Source organism: Thamnophis sirtalis, unplaced genomic scaffold (assembly GCF_051295495.1).
Source record: "Thamnophis sirtalis isolate CommonGarterSnake01/CBP01778 unplaced genomic scaffold, rThaSir2_p1.2 scaffold_1, whole genome shotgun sequence".
Taxonomy (NCBI): domain Eukaryota; kingdom Metazoa; phylum Chordata; class Lepidosauria; order Squamata; family Natricidae; genus Thamnophis; species Thamnophis sirtalis.
Window position 1 is genome coordinate 116,861,583 of NW_028261381.1, and position 20,723 is coordinate 116,882,305.

At 36.4% G+C, this 20,723-nt stretch overlaps 2 protein-coding genes across 5 annotated transcripts in view; one reads left to right on the top strand and one right to left on the bottom strand.

The window, feature by feature from the left end:
• Positions 1-5,919, top strand: part of RASGRP1 (RAS guanyl releasing protein 1) — a 45,714-nt gene extending 39,795 nt beyond the window's left edge. For all 3 annotated transcript variants that reach the window (XM_087723090.1, XM_087723100.1, XM_087723094.1), the window contains exons 16-17: positions 753-1,123; positions 2,974-5,919. In XM_087723090.1, the coding sequence (XP_087579216.1) occupies positions 753-1,123; positions 2,974-3,105 (503 nt within the window). In that variant the 3' untranslated portion in view covers positions 3,106-5,919. The remainder of the gene's footprint in view (positions 1-752; positions 1,124-2,973) is intronic.
• TSLIG3B (tRNA splicing ligase complex subunit 3B) lies at positions 5,119-20,623 on the bottom strand. Of its 2 annotated transcripts, XR_015697712.1 has the most exons (10): positions 20,483-20,623; positions 18,921-19,069; positions 18,200-18,334; positions 16,891-17,069; positions 13,378-13,458; positions 12,968-13,084; positions 11,527-11,694; positions 10,228-10,887; positions 8,419-8,527; positions 5,119-5,343 (listed from the first exon to the last, which is right to left on the bottom strand). XR_015697712.1 is itself a non-coding variant. In XM_087723108.1 (8 exons), the coding sequence occupies exons 1-8, from the start codon at positions 20,518-20,520 to the stop codon at positions 10,558-10,560; spliced, it is 1,197 nt and encodes a 398-aa protein (XP_087579234.1). In that variant the 5' UTR covers positions 20,521-20,623; the 3' UTR covers positions 9,115-10,557. The 2 variants fall into 2 exon arrangements, 1 of the variants encoding a protein (XP_087579234.1); XM_087723108.1 differs by lacking the exons at positions 5,119-5,343; positions 8,419-8,527 and having other exon boundaries at positions 9,115-10,887.
• Positions 20,624-20,723: the final 100 nt, after the last annotated feature.

Sequence of the window (20,723 nt, forward strand, 5' to 3'; positions counted from 1 at the left end):
GTGAGCCACTATTGGTAATGAGTAATGGAGCATGGTCAGAGAGAAGAAGATGCCTTATACTGACGTAGAGCTTTGATCTGTTAGTTCAGGCTTTCTAACCCAAGTGTCCTCTATAAGGATAAACTTTTGCTCCCAGTATTCTCATATATAGCCTGGAATGACAGATCTGAGACTGAGGTCTCTATTCAATTTTAATAGATTGGGTTGATCCAATTCAGTGCAGGAAATTGGGGTGTCAGGCAGGAATGTTTTTCATTTCTTCCTGGAGATTTTAGAAATTGAATATGATTTTTAGCATGTGTATACTATATAAAGTATGAATCAAGTCATTGTTGTTTGTAAACCATAGCTATGATAATATGTGTTATCTAACCATAGTTGTTCATTAACAGATGGGGGTGAAAACAAGCCATAGTTTAATGTCATGTGTGATCTGAGCAAGTACCCTTTATTTAGCAGTGATCACTATGAGCATGTCATTATATTCCCTTATTTTTTTTGGTTGTAAATCTTGCATACTCTTAAACCATCACTAGTAGGATATAAATGTTTCCCAGCAGAAAGCACTGAGTTGTAAGGCCAATATTGTTAATATAATAGACAAATTACATGATGAAAAGTTAAGGACATACAGTAAATACTGCTCTTTAGATATTTTCTTTATTATTTTCACCGAGCGCTCTAGAATATTGTGTAGCTCATTATGATCCTCAGTGCTCAATGCTTGTGTTCTATGTTTTCCCCCACCTTAGGGCTGGAGGAAGGAGGATTTCCATTTCCTAATGGCGAGATGGTTGAACATAATGAAGGCAGCAAAGATAGAACTATTATGCTCATGGGAGCATCAGCCCAGAAAATCTCAGTAAGGCTAAAGCCATCTGTGGTACACAAAGGTACACAAACTGATACAATGATGGCGCTCGGTGATGAAGTGTCTAATCTACAAAGAGAGTCTGGAACATCATCTGAAAGTAGTTTTCTCCAGCCGTCTCCTCTGTGTCCATGTCCAAGTCCACTTCTTGCTCGGAAAAAGGCATATGTGAAATGGGAGAATAAGGATTGCAGTCAAAAAATGAAGGAAGATTCACAAACACTAAAACCCACATATCAAGAACTAGAAAAGGTATGAAACAGCTCTGAAAACGGCACAGAATAATTGAGACTATGTGGAAACCATGTAAACTCTGTTGCTCTGAGTTTGAAGTATACCAACAAGAGTACTTTTTTAAATATAAAGAAATATTCAGGCACACCATCAGCCCTTTATGACAGTAAGAATAAGTGAAACAAGTGCAAATATTCTATTACTAGACTCCTTGAATTTCTGGTTTTAAAATGGCCATTTGAATTAAAAAGGATGTTTCCAAAATTAATACAGGTAGCAATCAAGCTGTGTAATAAGCATTTAGAGATTCTACCTCCAAACTACATATTTCAAAGTTACAACAGATATAGCGGCCTGCAGTCATCTGCCCTTACGACTCATCATAAGGTTGCTGAGCATCCCTCCACTTCTCTCCCCACATCCCATCCCACTCGAACCCAGTAGCTCTTGGGCCCCCCCATATTCTCATCACACACAATGCTTATCTTTTGAAGCTCTCCCTATCTCATATTGTGGAAGGAGGGCAGACTGTGCATCCCCAGGATGAGAGCCAAATGTGGCCACCATTTTTTTCTGTCTGCTTGTGGGCAGGGAGAAAATGGTGGCCTCATTTGGCTTCATTTTGCTACCTTAGAAGGTCTACACAGTGCTTAAGAAGCTTCCGAATACCACTGTAAAGACCTGGGCCTTGTGGCAGCAATCTGAATGTGGCTGCCACTTTGTCCCCAGACCCACAAACGGTTGGGGACAAAATGGCAGCTGCAAGACAAACTGCTTTGTGTGGGGTGGGGAAGAAGGGTGTGGGATCCAGTAAGGCAAGGAAGCAAGTCCAAGACCCGAGGGGACCCCAAGGGATGGGAAGTAGAGTAGAGGTGCATCAGGAACTGGATGAGGCCTAGAGTAGGCTAAATGTGGGCTGGGGAGATACTGCAATACAAATCTGGGCCTTCTCTAGGCCTCCAAGGCTTTCCCCACCTCTGAGACACCCATACTCCACTTAAAAACCCATGCAATTTGCGTTACATGGAGAGCAGAGGTGGGTTCCTACCAATTCGCACCTATTCGGTAGAACTGGTTCATCAAATCTACCGAACCGGTTAGAAAAGGTTCCACCAGTGGACCCGGAAAGCAGGCCACACCTACAGAAGAGGTTCCAAAAAATTTTGAAACCCACCACTGGTCCTTGGATATGATTATTCTACACTGTCATGCTCATATTTATAAAACTCAGTGCCTCTGTGAAAGGTAAGGATGACTACTGTGTTTGTGGTGCAATCAGAACATTGCGTGTGTTGAAGTTGTTTTAACGCAAACCAAAGATGCCTTTTAAAAAACAAGCTTACATCATATTCTTATGCATGCCAGTGCTATGTGTGAGGTAATTTAAGGTGGTTCTGACAAGTGTTGTCGGCATCTTTATATCTGGTCACATGGACGGCAAGCCACTCCCATCTGGTCACATGGGTGGCAAGCCTCTCCCACAAAGGAGGCCACACCCAGAGTAGGTTCGAACAATTTTTGAAACCCACCACTGATGGAGAACCATTAACCATCACCACCTTCCTCCTTTCCTGCAGAATGGAAAACTCAGGGTAGGAAGAAGACTCATCAGTTAAAATAAGGATGTTTTCTTCCAATTACTTAGAAGATGCTTGTTGCAAATGAAAGCATATGTTCACCAAGCTCTCTCTTTTCAGAGTCAATTGTGGAAATTGCACTCCTCTTGGGCAAACAACTATGTATCTTTCATTCCATTTACTGCTCAAGTCACATAATTCTTAAACTAACATGCCATTCAGGCAAATGTTCCTACTAACGAAACTAAACATTCAGAAACTATTTTGTTCTGATGGTATATTTTTGTTTAGGAAAGAAATGTTCTGACTGCAGAGAATGAAGCTCTCAAGCTGCGTCTTAAACAAGCTCATAAGAAGATTGAATTCCTCAGCATGCAACGAAATCACATACTGGACACTAGGGAACATGGAGATTGCTTGTAGCTTAGAAAAAAGACATATTGAGGAAAAGGATAAAGCCAATTCGTTTTTTGAGTGTATTTAAGTGTATGCAGTTAAATGTTTGCAGCATGGCAGGAATTTAAAGTAAGATTGTCTTATTTTGACTGCTATTAGTACTTGTAGATGTATATATTTTGTGCTATCAGTTTAAATAGTTTGCCTTCTGTTTGGCTGAAGCTACATCATTTGGAGTTCCTGTTATTTGTAGAGCAAGGAAAACACCTGTTGCCAAAGTAACCAAACTGCATTATCAAATAGGAATGTGTACCTTGGGCTAATTGTTGCTAATTTTGGCAATGCAAACTTGAAAATAGGCATGATTTTTTAAATATAAAACTTAACTTCACAAATATTGCTCCTTGAATGGGCACATGAGTCAAAGAACCATTTCCATATTCTTTTTGAATTGGTTGGTCTCTTTTTTCCAAGAATGCCCATTTCAGGTAGGCAGTTCCAAAAGCTTCCTCTTGGCAGAGGTGCACAGAATATGGGCAAAAATATAAAGATGCTAGCCACAAAGATACAATCAAAGTTCCATCTGTTTTTTATGTACATTGCATACACCCACACCCTGTGGCAGGGTAGTTCGATAACTTAAAAGACGCCGGAGAAAGTATGTAAACTGGAGTTTACTTCATGTTTTCAGCAAAAACAAAAACAAAAACAAACCCTATAGTATAGAAAACCATTGCTTTCCTTAAAAGCTTCAGCATTTGTTTAGTGATGATGGTGGCTTCTTTATGATCGCAATGGTTGCTATACAGCTGCCACAAAAAACTCATAAGATTAGATCAGTCATGTGGATGAGTCATTTTACGACCATCATTAGTTATGACCATGATGGACAGGCTCCATTACAGTCATAAGTCAAGTAGGCATACATGCCGTGTATTGATTCAGTTAAGATGCAAAATGAGAAGAAATAATATGTAAATTCAATGTGCACCAATGTGGTAGAAACTAAGGTGGTTTGCAAGAGTAGAAAAGAATGCAGAATTACAGCAAATGAGGATTGTGCAAACTAGATTTAATTGGATTTCTTTTCTCCTTTTTGCACACCACTTCTAACTCATTTTCTGTACTTTGCATAACATTTAGTTTGCACTGAAAAGGAATAGAAAAAAGAAATAGCATGTTGGGTATGTGCAGTATGTATTTATCCTTATAAATACAATGTTCATTTGATTCATAGTGAAAGGTGCTATACTTCTTTTGTGACTATGGCGAAAGAAAATATTCTCTCGCTTGCAAAAATCCAGTGTGCAGGATTCCCCATCCCCTCTGTACTTTTGCCATCCCAACCACTTACAAATATCTGCGTACTTTCCTCAACCTGCAGAGCACCTCGTGTATATCTCTCTGACCATAATTTGAGAACCACTTGATAAGCACAAGCGATGCTAAAAGCCACTTTCAGGTCTCATGTCTACATTTCTTTAATAGTAATTTTATTTAAAAATTGCAATTAAAATTGCAACAATAAAAACAATACAATTAAAGAAAAAATAGAAAAGAAAAAATAGAAAAGAAAAAAATATAATAAAGAAAAAGAATATATATAAAGAAATGACTCCCCTCTTCAACACAACAAATATAAACAATTTTAGTAACACATTACCCTTTAAAAATAACTATATCTTCTTCCCATATCCTATCTATTATCTAGAAACAAATAAAACCTCATAATTTAAGTCTTGGTGTTAACAAAAGTCAATTAAGGATTACCAGAGATAACATATCTATTTTAACTTAGATTAAATAAAGCAAATTTATATTCCTTCATTTTACTTCTAATGTTGATCTTTAATCCCTTCAAATGTCCTAGAACTTGCTTTCTTTTCACTTTTTTCTCCTGTCACAAAATTCTTCAAAGCTTTAACAAGTCTCTCTTGTAAATCCAAAATGGGAAAATCATCCAGCTCATTCTATTGATTTATTATTTATACATCCTTTAATTGTTAAAAAATGATCTGGGTTTTTTTTTGTATGCTCAACATAACATCATTTTCCATGTCATTCTTTTCAATTTCTGATGGTGATTACAAAAGGAAAGTATGCAAACCCAGTGTCTTTTAAGGCACTTTTTAAAACTACGATTTGAGCAAGGTGGCTATTCCTTCATTTGTGAGAGCTCTAAAGCCACTGGTGATTGCTGTCTTGTAGTCCCCTCACAAGATGCACAAGTCTGGAACACTTGTGGGTGATCTCAAGTGTTCTTGCCTGGAGAGGAATTACAAACAGCTTGGTTAAGTTGCTGCCTCTTCATTCTGCCATGATCATTGGCTCTTCATAGAACTGTCTTGCGTTCTTGATTTCTTTGGAAATGTATAAATTCATATTCTATGATGATTCTAGAACTGACAAATTACTAGTACACTATAAAATATTGTGCAACACAGTTGATTTTCATGTAACTTTTGTTCTATTTATTTACAACCTTATTTTAAGGCTCTGGTTCCAAATTAATTTATTTTTTGTAACTATGTATTTTCCTAGCTAAAATGGTATTTGTACTTTGTGTGTAATATATAGTTACTCTTTTTTTTGAGTAATGTCATGGTACTATTATATTTGTACATTTTCTTTTAAGGCTCAACTTAATCTGTTAGATTCTTTAAATAAGCAGCTTTTGTAATTTAAATATTTTTCAGAAACATCTCCAATTGATGTTAGGTAAGTTTTAATGTAAATTATTGTATAATAAAAATGATCAATGCATGTTTTTTTAAGGTTGAACTGAAAACTAGAAGTTATACACTAAATGTGAACTGAAGCAATGAAAATCACTTGATTACACTTGGTAGTTGTCTGTATTCTTTTCCAATATTTGTTTACCTTTAGCAGTCATGTATAAGCCAGAATAAGATACCTCTAAGGAAATGCTGACAGATGTGATGTGTGTCTGTTCACACTGAATCACCTTTTTCTCCTCCCAGCCTGTGCAAGTGTTATTGGGAGTGTGTGCGCACACGCACATATGTACCATGTTTCATACAAATAGTTCTCAACTTATGAACATAATTTTGATCATAAATCATTGTGGCTTTAACTCATGGCCCCTATGTGACCAGTGTTGATTTTTTTACCATTTTTATATTGATCTTTCAGTAAATCACTTGGCCGTTAAGTGAATCCATTCTCAAGGGAATACTTTTTTTTGCCAGAAACCAGGAAAAACCATTGCAAATCAGTTATGTGACCATGGGACACTGTAATTGATTATAAATGCAAGCCAATTGCCAAATGCCCAGAATGTGCTTCTGACCATGAGGGGAAGGGGGCAACACATTTTATAATGGTTGAAAGTGCTTTAGACTGTAAAACAACCTTTCCACGACTGTTATAATTTCAAATGGCTGTTGAACAACTAGTCACAAGTCAAGGACTATCTCTACACAAGGTGATTCTGAAATGTGCGTAGTAGTTTTATTTGCATTTTGCAAAGAAATTGGAAAGATGGACTGATAAGATTTATATAGACTTTTATATTTTCCAGAATGAGTTTTTATATGATATATTGGTGCTTCTTTCCTTAGATAATCATGGAGAACAATGTATTTTTGTAGTAATAAGTAGTGTACTAGAATTCTGTGTGGAAGAGGTCTTTTGATTGAATCCAACCTTCTGATTAATGGATGAATTCAAAGTTGGCTTGTCTGATTTCTGCTAGAACGCGGCCAGTGTAAAAGCCATAGTAAATGGTTCCATTGTCAACAACTGGGAAGTTCTACCATTTCAGGTTAAACATCCAAGATCCCTCGGCTCAAAGGTTTATCTTCCAGTTTTCTCATCAAGCTCTTTGTTCTTTCATCTGTTTTTAAGTTTTTCTACATCTCATGGTATCCAGTACTAGCGTAGGCATCTGCTGAAGTAGGGTCTGACAAATATGAAATGTAGAAGAATTTCCTTCCACGATGTGTAAACTAAATTTATTGATGTGTAAAAACTCAGACATCTTTAAAAAAAACTTGTCCCCCATCAGCTTATAATTAACTACAATTCCAAAACTGTGCATTGACTTAGTCCAGAGAAGTGAACCTTATGACCCATCACTAGACCTTGGGGGAGAAAATCCCCAAAGCCACTCTGTCTTGCTAAAATAGAGATGGCGCTGGTTCTTCCCCACCTGGCTCCTCACAACCTCCAGCTGCTGGGCCAGTACCTCAGCAGCAGCAGTTGCATGTCTAGAGGTAAAGATGCATAACTAGCATCAATATCACTGCTGATACTCCACCCCTTGCCACTGAATGACCTCAGCTGGTAGTTTCATTTGGATACAGATATTAAAGGAAGCCTTGATTAGCCAAACCAGGAGAGGCGTAAATTCCAACTCAGCAACATAGCCAATCTTTTCAAGGAAAATTGGAATAGTTTAAAATATACTGTATTTTACCAATACAACTGAGACATATTTTATTGATCATTAGTGACTCCATTTCTATGTAAGTTATTTATTTAGCCCGAGGAATAGCCTAGTTCTCTGTCTTTTGCACTTAACTTAACCATGTCATGCTTATGGGGAATATTCTGTGACAATCAGTAGGATTTACTTCTGAATACACTTGGATTAAGTATGGTAATAATTTGCAGTTCTTCTCTCCAAGATAATTATATACATTTCATGAAGAAATTTTGCTGCTGCTAGCAGTGAAATTGTATTATGACTATTTGCTATTGTTTATTATGTTATATCGCAAGTGTTCTGAACTTAAAACTACAGTAAGACTTTTTTTAGTCCACTTCACCTCCTATAAACAGAATTATTACAAAAACTATCATTTAAAATGCACTGCATCTGAATATTATAAAAGTATAATTTTCCCTTACATTAAAATTAAGTAGATATGATGGTGTGGATTATCTATGGTTGCATTGGTTAAAAAAATCCTGTTAAGTGATGGTTTGTAGAACTGTATCTGGTTACTTTAGTTTTGACTATATTGTATCAAGATTTTCCAGCTCAACAGAGCATGTTACTTAAAGGAGGTGCCCCCGTGTGGTGATGGCTAGTATTTATATCAGCCAAGAAAATTAAGCATCAGAAATGTCCACTGACTATTAGCTATAAACATACAAACACATTCAGAATTAAAACTGGATATCTGCTGAATTCCAGCAGAAAGTTACCTTATCCAGTGCTCTGGCTATCATCTCTCTCCTCTCTGTCCTACAGTGCCAAACACTGGACAACTGATAATAGGAACTCTGCACTCTGTAAAACCCTCTACTGGTTTTGAGTTGATACGGATATTTTTCTTTTCCCTATACCCAATGGCTAACGAAATAAATGATTACCAGTGCAAATTTTGCTCAATCAGTCAAGAAAATGATCTGTTGATTTTCAGTGACAGCAAAGGTAGGTATAGACACTTCAATTTTCAAGTGGTGACCAAAACAATCCAAACTGAAAACAATTATTTTACATTTGAATGAGGTCAAATCTTAATAAAAGTATTCAAACAATACTCATTTCAAAATTCGCTATTTTAAGAAAAACTGTAATTTTTCAAATGCATTTGATCATAGATTACAACATATATCCAACCATATATTAGCCACTTAATACCACCTTGATATCAGCAGAATGGGCACCTTTACAAAATTAAATATATGTGTGTGTGTGTGTGTGTGTGTGTGTGTGTATGTATGTATGTATGTATGTGTATGTGTATATATATATATATATATATATATATATATATATATATATATATATATATATATATATATATATATATATATATATATATATATGAAATGCATATAAGTAGCAAAGATATTTGAGCATTTTTAACAAAAGAAAGACTATTTTGAAGGAATAAGTTTCTATTACAGCTCTACTAATGTGTAAGACAGTTAAAGTAACAACCTTAATATTTTTCAGTGTTCACAACTGTACGTGATCTATTACTTATAGCTATGCTCTAGGTAGCTATTAACAGATTTTTTTAATAGATGCTCCATGTATATGAACAGAAACACAACACTGGGTAACTGTTAATACAAACTATTTATATAAGAACATTATGTTCTATAAAATACACTATTCGGATTTAAACATATAAAAGGTATTGAATTTTTATTGCATTGTTAGAGGTGGTCAAAATTACAGGCATACAATTACCAGAAATCATTATTCATCCTTAACTGTTTTCTGATTTGGGAAGGTAAGGAAATGTTAAACAATTACAGGTTTAACTAGTTAAAAATAATCTCTTTCACTTTTGGCTCAGGAGAAAAGTATGTCTTGCTTTTCATTTTTGATCAGTTAAAATAAAATATATAATTTCTGGAATAATACCTTAGTGTACATCAATATTTCTCAACTTTGGCAGCTTTAAGATGCATAGAAATCAACTCACAGAATTCCATATAAGCATGGGATTTGAGATCCAACTTCTTAAAGTTGTCAAAGTTGAGAAACATAATTGGAACATGAGAACAATGAACTTGAAATATAAAGAAAAATTAACAGGCAGAATTGTAAAAGACATGGCATTCAACTAAGATCAGGAAAAATTATGCTGAATAGCCACTCCATTATTCAGTCAAAAGATTTCTGTTTCTGCTGATATATATACTACAAAAGACACATGTACCATAATCTTTGGCCAAACCAAGAACTACAGAAAACACTTTTGTTCAAGAAAGCTTGCTTTGGCCTTTTAGAAAAATTTAGTGGAGATGGGATACAGAATACATTCTATGAAACTTTAAATAGTCTATGTGTCCTCAGGCATGAAATCAGACTATTATTGCCTGAACATTCCTATCACAACACCAGTACTGATCTGAGTGCATCTCCTAGCAGAATATATTGATTGAAGTACCTCATGTACTTTCGCTAAGCTACATCCAATGCTTCTTTCTTTGCTTGGTATTTTGCCAAAAGAAAGGCTGGATGGGGCAAATGCCAGAAAGGCTGGATGGGGCAAATATCAATTTCAGGATCGTATGTTTTTCAGCAACCTTGTTAAATAAATAAAATCCAGATGAACAATAATGTGAAACAAAGAAACTTAAAAAAAATGAGCCAAAAACAATTAGGGACACTTCGCACACTTTTAAAAAAGAGATGGGTTCTGCACAGGAAACACCACATACCCTGCATGTTCAGCATCAAATTTGTACATCCAACTTGCACATAACAATTTAGTTGTGTATTTGCAACTCAAAAGGTTTTTCATCAGTCATTGCTTCCATCCTTGTATATATTGCTGTTAATGACAAATGCGTGAGTACATATGCTTGGCTAGATAGAAGTTATCCCTGTAGTGAAAATTAATTTTGTATAAGGTGGTTTTAAATGAATGGAACAACCAGGATTCATCAATAAGGAAGATCAATGCAGTTCAAGCATCACATTTACCCATCAGCAATAATGTATTCTGAGACCCTGCTCTCAGAGTATGCATGTTGGTTAACATTAAGATGTTAGTATTTTCTATACCCACCTCCCCTTCTACCATATGACTCACCATATCCTCCTCCTCTCCCACTATAATCACCCCTTCCTTGATATCCACCCCCTCCCCTCCAGCCACCCCCACCTCCTCTACCACTCCCACTCCCACCCCACCCACCCCCTCCACCCCATCCACCGCCGCCTCTATTTCCTCCACCTCTCCCTCTATCTCCTCCCCAACCTCCTCTTCCTCCCCGCCCTCCGCCATCCTGTCTCTTCTGCCATGGGGGCATTTCAGGAGGTGGTGGATCAATTTCTGATGGTCTTCCGCCACGATCTGGTACTCTTCCCATCAAGACCTGTTTAGAGAACATATATAGCCCAGTAAGACCATATTTCCTTGACTTTGGAGAAAGCATATTTCTTTATATTTGTACGTATCTCTGTGGTTAAAACCACTAGGGTTTTACCCATTACTGCATTATTCTAAGAGTGTAAATAATCTATGATTGAATAGTCAATTATGAAGAATTTCATACCAGAAAAAACAGTTAACACAATTCTTTAGATTCCAAATGGCACTGAGTATAAAAGAGCCAAGGTGGCTGAAGAGCCGAGGTGGCGCAGTGGTTAAATGCAGCACTGCAGGCTACTTCAGCTGACTGCAGTTCTGCAGTTCGGCTGTTCAAATCTCACCGGCTCAAGGTTGACTCAGCCTTCCATCCTTCCAAGGTGGGTAAAAATGAGGACCCGGATTGTTGGGGGCAATATGCTGACTCTGTAAACCGCTTAGAGAGGGCTGAAAGCCCTATGAAGCGGTATATAAGTCTAACTGCTATTGCTAAAATACAAGGCTAATCTCTATGAAGTATACATTACTATATTTTATGTAGTGAGATTTTGCAAATTACCAGAAACATTAAAATTTCAGAGAACTAGCACAAATTCTTAAAGGTTCAGAACTAAAAGAGATCTATAGCTGTCACATTAAAATATACCTTATTGATTGCACAAATAGTCTTTTCCCGCGTAGATCCACTGCTTGTTCTTATGATCTTTGACAAATCTTCACGAGCAGCTAGAAGATGAGCTATTGAAATTGTTGATTTAGAAGTGAGTACGTAACGTTTGGGTTGATAAATCCTTGCAATATCATCTGTTTTCACCTAGGAAAATGGATAGACATTTGTAATAGCTACAAAAACTATCATAAAGTAACATCAGAAAGTTTAACTTTACTGTACTATGTACTAGTTATTTATGTCACGTATATTATCAGCTTACACTTTACAGTTTAGTTTCAAGTAAATTCCTAATGACAAAGAAAAAGCTGCTAAAATACTTAGGAATAACACTTGATTGTTTAAAGTATGCCATAATGCAGTTAAATTAAATTAGATAAAGTAGACTGTACAATTAATGAGAACCTATAGGTTATTATTTTAATTAAAGTTTATACTGATCTGATGTCATATCTTTCATTTGCCGATGCCAGAGTTCATGCAGAAATTACATTTATTAAAATTGTGTGTTTGTGTGTGTATGTGATAGTAATTGAATATTTATAATATTCAATATTTTTGATATAATTTGAAACCAGTAAATTACTGAAAATTTTCAGGAAAAAAAACCAATAATCTTACAGTATCAATACAGATTGTCCTCAACTTACCACCACAATTGAGTCCAAAATTTATGTTGCTAAGTGAGAAATTTGTTGTTAGTTTTGCCCCATTTTACAACTTTTCTTGCCACATTTGTTAAGTGAATCACTGCAGTTGATAAATTAGTAACCTGGTTGCTAAGTGAATCTGGTTTTCCCATTGACTTTGCTTGTTAGGTCGCAAAAGGAGATCATATGACCCTGGGACCCAGCAATCATCATAAATGTGACTCAATTGTCAAACATCCAAATGTAAACCACATAACCATGAAGATGCTGCAACTGTCATAAGTGTGAAAAACCTTAATAAGTCCCAGTGCTGTTGTAATTTCAAACAATCACTAAGCAAACTGCTGTAAGTCAAGGATTACCTGTATATATTGTAAGGTTACATTATTTTTTGCCTGAAAATTTTTAATGCATGCTTTGAAAATGTACTCTGGCCAAAGGTGGTTATGGTTACAGATCCATGCACTTTTACTAGTTGTAACACAGAAATGGTTTGTCATCTCTTCTTTGAGAGTGATGTGCAATTACTGAGTCAAGCTTGCAGCACCGTTGCTCCCTCATGGTTCCCCACCTAAGGCCCTTTTAGCTTCTACGCCTCTTCTAATTTGGCCAAGGGCTTCATCTGCTGAAATGTATGTGAATAAAGGAGAAACCAATAACTGGTATTCTCTTTTTTTCCTGTATAACAGAAAACCTCTGTCTTTACATCTTCCACACCGGGATTCTATTCAATCAAGAAGAACTAAAAAAAAGAAGCACACACTCACCTTAGCTCTATCAGACCACCCAAAGGACTGTACAGTTACATCTAAACGTTTCATTAACATCCGCCTGCGGCATTCATATTCAGTGAGAAGAGCCTCATTGATTTTTTCCAACTGCTTCTACAGAAAATAGAAATCACTTAAAGTAATCCTTTTGTAGAAATTTACTTACATTTAAATCCAACAAGATGAGAAGCACCAGGATCGGGACAGAACACTGAGAAAATCTGTCTCTGTGTGCTGCTAAATGTCCATACTAACTTGATGGTACAATCAATGAAACCCAACATCAATAAATATAAATTGCTATATTCAAATAAATGCATACAAACCAAATATAGCATATAATATATCCAATAATTAATTTGTGTGCCTTCTAGATATGCAAGTTTTTTTTTAAAAAAAGATGTTACCATTTGCTTTGTATTCAAAGGAGTTTTTAGCAGAGGTTTCTCCATGTATGCTTTTGGAACTTTTGACAAAACGTCCTTAAGCTGAAAAAAAAAAAAGACATCTCTTTACATTTATGATTTCCAAAAAATAATATCCTATGTAACCAAGCAATTATATTGAAGCATGAAACACCCATCAACATAAATTGGATACAGTGGTTTTAAGTGATCTTACTGCACCCAATAACTGTTTCTACATGCAGACAAGATGCCTTTTAATCTGTTTCCCTCCCCTTTTCCCAAGGGTGGATAAATACATCATTTCCCAGAGATGGGTAAATACAATCTTCCACCATTTCCCAATTATGGAGAAATTATATGGAATAATACGTAACTGGCTCCCCCCAAGAGCTCTGCATTTTCCTTGTTACATGTTAAATGCCACCTCCCTTATGTATCTTCTTTGTGCTCCTTTACCAAATGAAGTAGGATAAGTTGCTACAAAGCCTTTTTAATTGTGGGACCCTCGTTGAATGCCCTTCCAAAAGTTACATGCCTGACCTCCACATGGGTGCCAGACCACAACATTCCTCTGTTTCTAGTTTTATAGATTTGTATTCAATGACTTTAATTCCAATACAAGATTGTTTTTATACATATATTGTGGCATGACAGGAAGCATAGAAATTAAACCTAAACCTAACTTAATCTAAACCTAAACGAACAAGAGAAAGGATCTGACGTTGCGACGATACGGATGATACAGCCGATACTTTTACCGCTGGGTAGTCCATCTGGACCTAAACCATCCGGAAGAGACAGTGACAGGGAAGTGTACGTCTTGCTGATCTCAGGGACATCACAAAGTCCCTGATTGATCCAAGATAATCGCTTCTAGCCGGCGATAGAAGCGCAGTCCCAAGCTGCTGAAGTCGGGACAGTTCCGCAATCAGAGGAAAGCAGAAAGAGAAAATGTGTCCATCTGGTGAGGAAATTTTATTTTTACAAAAGAGACTGCGCAAAAAAGATTAAAACCAAATCAAACTTGTAAAGAAAAGAAAAGAAAAGAAGCAGCGAATTTAAGCTATTTTGGACAGCATGTTATCCTTTTTTAAAAAATTGTCTTCTATGGATGGAAGTTTTGCAAACACGTCCTACTTTTTAAAGTGAAAGTTTTGGCTTTTCTTTTTCTACATTTTTTTTTAACCTATGAATTAAATCTTTTTTTAAATTTTCACAATACTGGCTTGGATGGGTTTTTTTTTCTTTTTATTTTGTTCTATTTAAGAGCCTTGTTTCTTTTAAGCTTGGAATATAAAGAGGATATAAAAGAAAGATAAAGAGAGCAGTAACATCAGAGGGAAAAGAAGTTACACTGCCACTTGGAGGTTGGAGGCTGAGTTCTGGAAATATTTTTCTCTCTTTTCTTTGATCATTTTGACCTAGCACTTCAAAGGTTTTAGCTTGCAAAGAGATAAGATAGGTTGTTTATCAGGTCACCTTTGGATGTCTGTTTGGCAGCGATAGAGAAGTGAAAAACAAAGGTTTGTTTTACAACCAGAGTGGCAGTGTTTATAAATTGGACAATGACACAATACCAAGAAGAAACCATAACATTACAACAGATTATGTTTGAAATTAAAAAATTATTAGAAACATCAGAGAAAATTGAGAAGAAATTGGAAAATATAGATGGTAATATAGCAAATTTTGATGAAATTGAAGATAGCCAGCTAATGGAAAAAGTGGAGGTTAGAGTCTCAAAAACCCAAGGGAAAAATGAACAAAGAGGCAAGATAACTGTGGATATTGACAGTGATCTATGCATGGTTAGAAATGGAAAGAATGGAACATGGAAAGAGAAGAGAGATGGAAAGGAGGTCCACCCCAGATTTCAAGGTATAGAAGGAGAAAAAAAGAGAAGAATTGATGGATTTAAAGAGAGGAACTTTGACAAAAGCTACTGATAACCAAAGATAAGCTGATTAAAGAAGCTGATGGAGGGTTTCGAGAATTTATAAAACATGCAACAAGCAACAAGGTGCGAAGAGAAGTCCACACAAAGTTGATTAAGGAAATAACCAGATTATTAATCCCACATAGGGCAAAAGAAATAAGACTGTACTACTACTGGAAAGACACAGGTTGAGACATGAAAACTATTAACAAAATACTAGCTAAATAGTTAAAATTAGAGCATTATGTTAAAAATGAAGTGATAATGGATATAGCTAGATAGATAATTGATATATGTTTTCTGAGGTTTTCGCGGGTGTTAGTATGTAGGTCTCTAGTTGTTCGGGTTTTCTCCCGCGTAGAATTGGAGATGTCTTGGCGACGTTTCGACAAAGTCGAAACTACTGGCAGTTAAAATTTAATCCCCTACTGGCAGTTAAAAGGAACAAACATGCCGAGATCTCACACTACTCCTGGAAACACCAAACCTGAAGTAGTCTGAAGCAGCCTGAAGATGACGAATGAGACTTCGTCGAAACGTCGCCAAGACATCTCCAATTCTACGCGGGAGAAAACCCGAACAACTAGAGACCTACATAATTGATATAATGTATACATATGTATTGGTTTGACAAGAGAAAATTTGGTATAAATTTTTAAATGGTGACCGTGAAAGGAAGTTTAGAAATTTTGTTATGTATGAAAGCCTATAATATTGAAATTGGATTGATCATGGATATAGTTAGATAAATATTTGATAATGATATAATGTATACATATATATTGGTTCGACAAGAGGAAATTTGGTATAAATTTTATATGGTGACCATGAAAGGAAGTTTTGAAACTTAACTTTTGAAAGCCTATAATATTGAGATTGGATATAAATTGTAAACAGTGATTAAGAAAGGAGGTTTAGAAACCTTATATTATCAAACATAATTAATTTTTATTTAGAACATTTCACGAAGATAGAACGTTGTTGGATGATATTGAAAATAGAATGGAATGCCATTATGTGGTTTTGCTTTGAATTTTGGAATATTTGTTATAAAGGGAATGTTAAAACAACTATAATCATATGAAGGATGAGGTATGATGATAGTAATATATATAAATATATTTAATGTAAAATATATCATTTGATATGGATTATAGGTGATAACTGTGGAAGGGATGCATAACCAATTGACACACTTTTTATAATTTGTAATGGAATATGTTTTTATGGTGTTTGTTGTGTCTTGTTTGTTTGTGTCTATTCAAAAAATAAAAAAATTTTTAAAAAAGAAATTAAATGAACAAATAAATATGGCTTGGAATTGTAAAGTTCTTGGTTCTCTCTAAGCTTGGCTGTTTGCTTAGAGACATTTCACTGCCTAACTAGGTAACATCATCTCTCTCTTTCATTCTCTGTGTCTGTGTAGTTTGCTGCTTGTCTATATACAGCAACTTGTCCTGCCATTTTAATGGGAGTGCAGTTTCCTCCTTGGTGGTTGCTTGACTATTGTTTTGTATTTTCTTCACAATAGATTGAAACTAATTATAAAGCATTCAAATGTACAAAATATACTATACCTTTGACTCTATATTGTTTAATGAGACAGGGAGAGAAGATGCTGATGATTCTGGTACCCCTAAAGCATCAGAGATCATCTGGATTTCCCGATGAACTTCATCATTCTTTGCCAAATGAGAACCTTTACATTGCTTAAACTGTAGTATTTGTAGAGCCTGAAGTTCTGTGCTTAAAAATACTACAAAATGAGGAAGAAAAAGAGATGTTAACTTGGTGTTTGTGTTTCAGTAAAAATTATTTTAATGATCCGCCAAGCTGATTGAGATATCAATATAAAACTAAAATAAAAATAAGGCATGAACAATAAAAACTAAACTAAAATGAACCATTATTTAGAGATTTTTTTTTTAATGGATTAATACCAATATACTCATCCACCATTACTTGGTTATCAGGAATCAAACTTTTCTTCTTTAGTGGAATTTAGCAACAGGTATGAAAATACTACTAATCAAATGCTAATAACATAGTAGGCAGATATCTCCATGATGGGTATGTTCCAGATCTCATTAGATAAGAAAGGGTAGCTGGCAGGCTCAGAAGACAAACCTTTTCTGGCATAGTGCCTATTCCCCTCCCCGAGATCAGACTGGCCCCCAGCTCTACTGGTCCTTGGCTCGGATCTAGGCCTATAAGAGTATAAAGCGGCTATGTTCTGAGTGTCAGATCCGAGGCCTGAAGCTGCCATTCAGGGGAGAAGACTGGGCCAGCTGCCAAGACTCACCGTCCCACCTACACAAACTGAAGAAATTCATGCTAACAATCCATGATTAATTGCCGGGTGGTTTCGCTCTGGATCACAAGGTGATGGGTGTGCGCACGCGCAGGGTGCAGCTTATCTTAATTATCAATGTAGCTATAAAAGGTGGTGGGAAGCACAGGGTGGCAGCTCTGACAATTTATTCATTCCCTTAGTGCTTTGTTGGTCAGTTCGTGCCGAAGGAAGAATACAAACTGCATTTCAAACTGTTTCTGTGTTTGGCTGGTTTCATTATCCCTTCGGAACCTGACACTGAGTATACTAATTACTACTGTTTTCTCAACTGCTGAATATTGAAATATTTTTTAAATTATTCTTTACTTTTTAAATAATGTGAGTTGTTCAGAGTCATTTATTGAGATTGCAGCTATATAAGATAATTAAAAAGTAAATAAAAATCCTATCTTCTGCCTTATGTCCCTTTATTCTGTACGCTTGGTGTCAAATCTTCTAAGAAGCAACTTTCAGAAAAAACAGAGTTCTTTCTTTTCTGGACAAATTCAGGAAATTAGCAGATATAATATTGCAGCAAGAACGTACTAACTTACACAAGACTTTAAGACAATCTTCTTTCTTTTTTAACCGGTCTTTAATTTCTCCGGATACAAGTGTAGAATATGGACAAGCCAGTTCTTTTAAAAAGCCACTCATTTCTAGCTGTAAACTTTCAACATCTTCACCACCTAAAAAAAAAAGTCAAGTTATGAGAAAATTAGACATCTTCAAATCTGTCATCATTTTAGGCACAATTATTAAAAAAATCCAGAATCAGTAGTCTTTGAAGGACTTTGAGAAAGCGTCATTCTGCAACTATGTCCTTTTGATAGTAATGAATTATCTGCTTTATTTGCAATGGAACATATTAAAGTACAACATGTGTATGTTTATGTGTATCCTATTATATGCTTTAAACCATTATCCTCCAAAAAAGTAAATCCAGAAAAATATGCAAATAATATTAATCTTAGGCAATCATGTCTATACTGGCTTGTACTCTAGACAAATAAATCTAACCAATACAATTTGAATTTAGTGGGCCCTTTTTGTCTTTCATGGCAACAAAGCGAAAATCCTGTAATTTAAATTCATGGACCAGTGTCATGTTAAAGATAAAGCTGAATGTCAAACATTACAAAAATATCCATTGCAGTTATTTTAAAAACTGGAAATGTGTGCAATGACATTATAATGGCTTAATTTTGATTTATGACTCTTTGTTTACTATACACATAGTTCTAACAGTTCAAATAAAAATCAGGTAAAAAATACCAGCTGTTGAGGAGATGCTTTCTTCCAGGTTACACAATGGCTGTATTCTGGAACTTAGCCAAACACAAAGCTCACAGAAATCTTGAGAAGCCAGCCCACATTCCGCTGCTTTACTAAGAGCATCTTCATCCAGAAGAGTGCCTTTGTATCTAGAGAATACAAAATTCAAATATACATCAAACACACACACACACACACACACATATTCAAATTTTCTTCTTGGGATCAATAGCAAGTTGATTTTGTCTTCTCATAAGAGAATGATATAAATACAAGAAACCTGAAGATATGGTTTCACATCCTCATGCTTGCGAAAAATGAAGTATCTCGACTTAAATCCTGAAGACAATGAATTAATCAATCAATCAATCAGAATAGAACTGGAAAGGACCTTGGAGGCCAAGGTTCAGACAAGTGGCTGTTCATATAGACCAACTGCTGGGATATATATCTATATTTACAGACTGGAATTTCCCATCCAAGTACTAATAAGATCCAATCCCACTTAACTTTTTCAGAATCAGCAAAGTTTAAAATATGGTTGTGGTATATTTATTCATTTTTATTTATCTGTATGCTCACTCAAATATTGACCTCTATTGACTAGCTGGATTAGTCCCTGCAGTTTTCTTGGCAAGATTCTTGAAATTGGTTTGTCACTGCCTGCTTTCTAGGGTTGACAGTATGTGACTGTCCCATCTGGCTTTATGCCTAAAACAGGAATGGACTTGCAGTCTCTCAGTTTCTAGCCTAGTGCCTAACCACTACTCCAAACTGGATCTCTTATGTTGTATCACAATGCACATTGTTTGGGAGTTATTGAACTGAAACTAACCTGCCATATTTCCATGTATCCATCCTTAGGATCAGACTGTCAACTGACCATTAATCAATCAAAAAATACCTACTACTTTTAAAAATAGACTCTAGTACACAGGTGTTAATTCTTTTAAAATGTCCGCTTCTCTCTAGACTTCAGCTATTTAAATATTTGCAAAATGCAAATATTGCATTCGAATATTGGCATGTTCCGAGGCCATACACACACATTAGCAATCAATCAAGCCTGCAGCAGCAACTACAGAAAAATTAAAGCTCTGGGCATCAATAAAGAGGACGGACTGAACACAGAACATAAAAGAAGAACCTGCATCACGACAACAAATTTTGAAAACATTTCTCCACCAGTCTTTGATTCGCAGAGGCGGGGAGAGATGCTTGCATCTACTTGGGCACGCGCACAACAAAACGCCTCCCAACGAAACTGCGGGAACAATCTCTCCCTCCCACCCGTCCGCGCAGATGTGAGTGCAAAGGGATTCCCGCGGCTTTTAAAACAATCACGGCGAGGCACTTCGATTCCCCGGTGGAAGAACCGAGGCGATGAGTGGAAGATCTGGACGGAGGCGGCGAGGACATTTCAACCAGCCCGATCGAGCCTTTTCCTTTCTGCACCGCCGAGGGAGCTCCTTTATCTAGCCGCCGAATTGAATGTACCATCGGCCTACCATTGGCGCTCCAGCGAGTACCCCACCCCCGTTGGCGACTCTCCTCCATCTCACCCCAAAGCCTCGAGCGCATCCAGAATCACGCACTCCATGTTGGGCTCTATACCGCCAGCGCCTTCATTCCCGCGACTGCAGCGCTCTCAGTCCCGCCTCCCGGTACAAAGAGCCCGGTGTTGCATTCAAACGAGCTCGTCGAGCTCCGTGGGCCAGACCTTTTTGGTTCCGGTACTTTGTTCACCACTCCGTGGGTACCGGGAGGACTGGCGGTGTGTTTGTGTGTCTCCACGAGTGTTGC

Excerpts from the sequence above, each read along its gene's own strand:
- TSLIG3B (XM_087723108.1), bottom strand. The coding sequence starts at position 20,520 with ATGGAGTGCGTGATTCTGGATGCGCTCGAGGCTTTGGG. Across the intron at positions 18,335-18,920 it reads AAGCATCTCCTCAACAGCTG|GTGGTGAAGATGTTGAAAGT; the intron begins GTATTTTTTACC and ends TTTTTTTTTTAG. Across the intron at positions 10,888-11,526 it reads CTATTTGTGCAATCAATAAG|GTCTTGATGGGAAGAGTACC; the intron begins GTATATTTTAAT and ends TTCTCTAAACAG.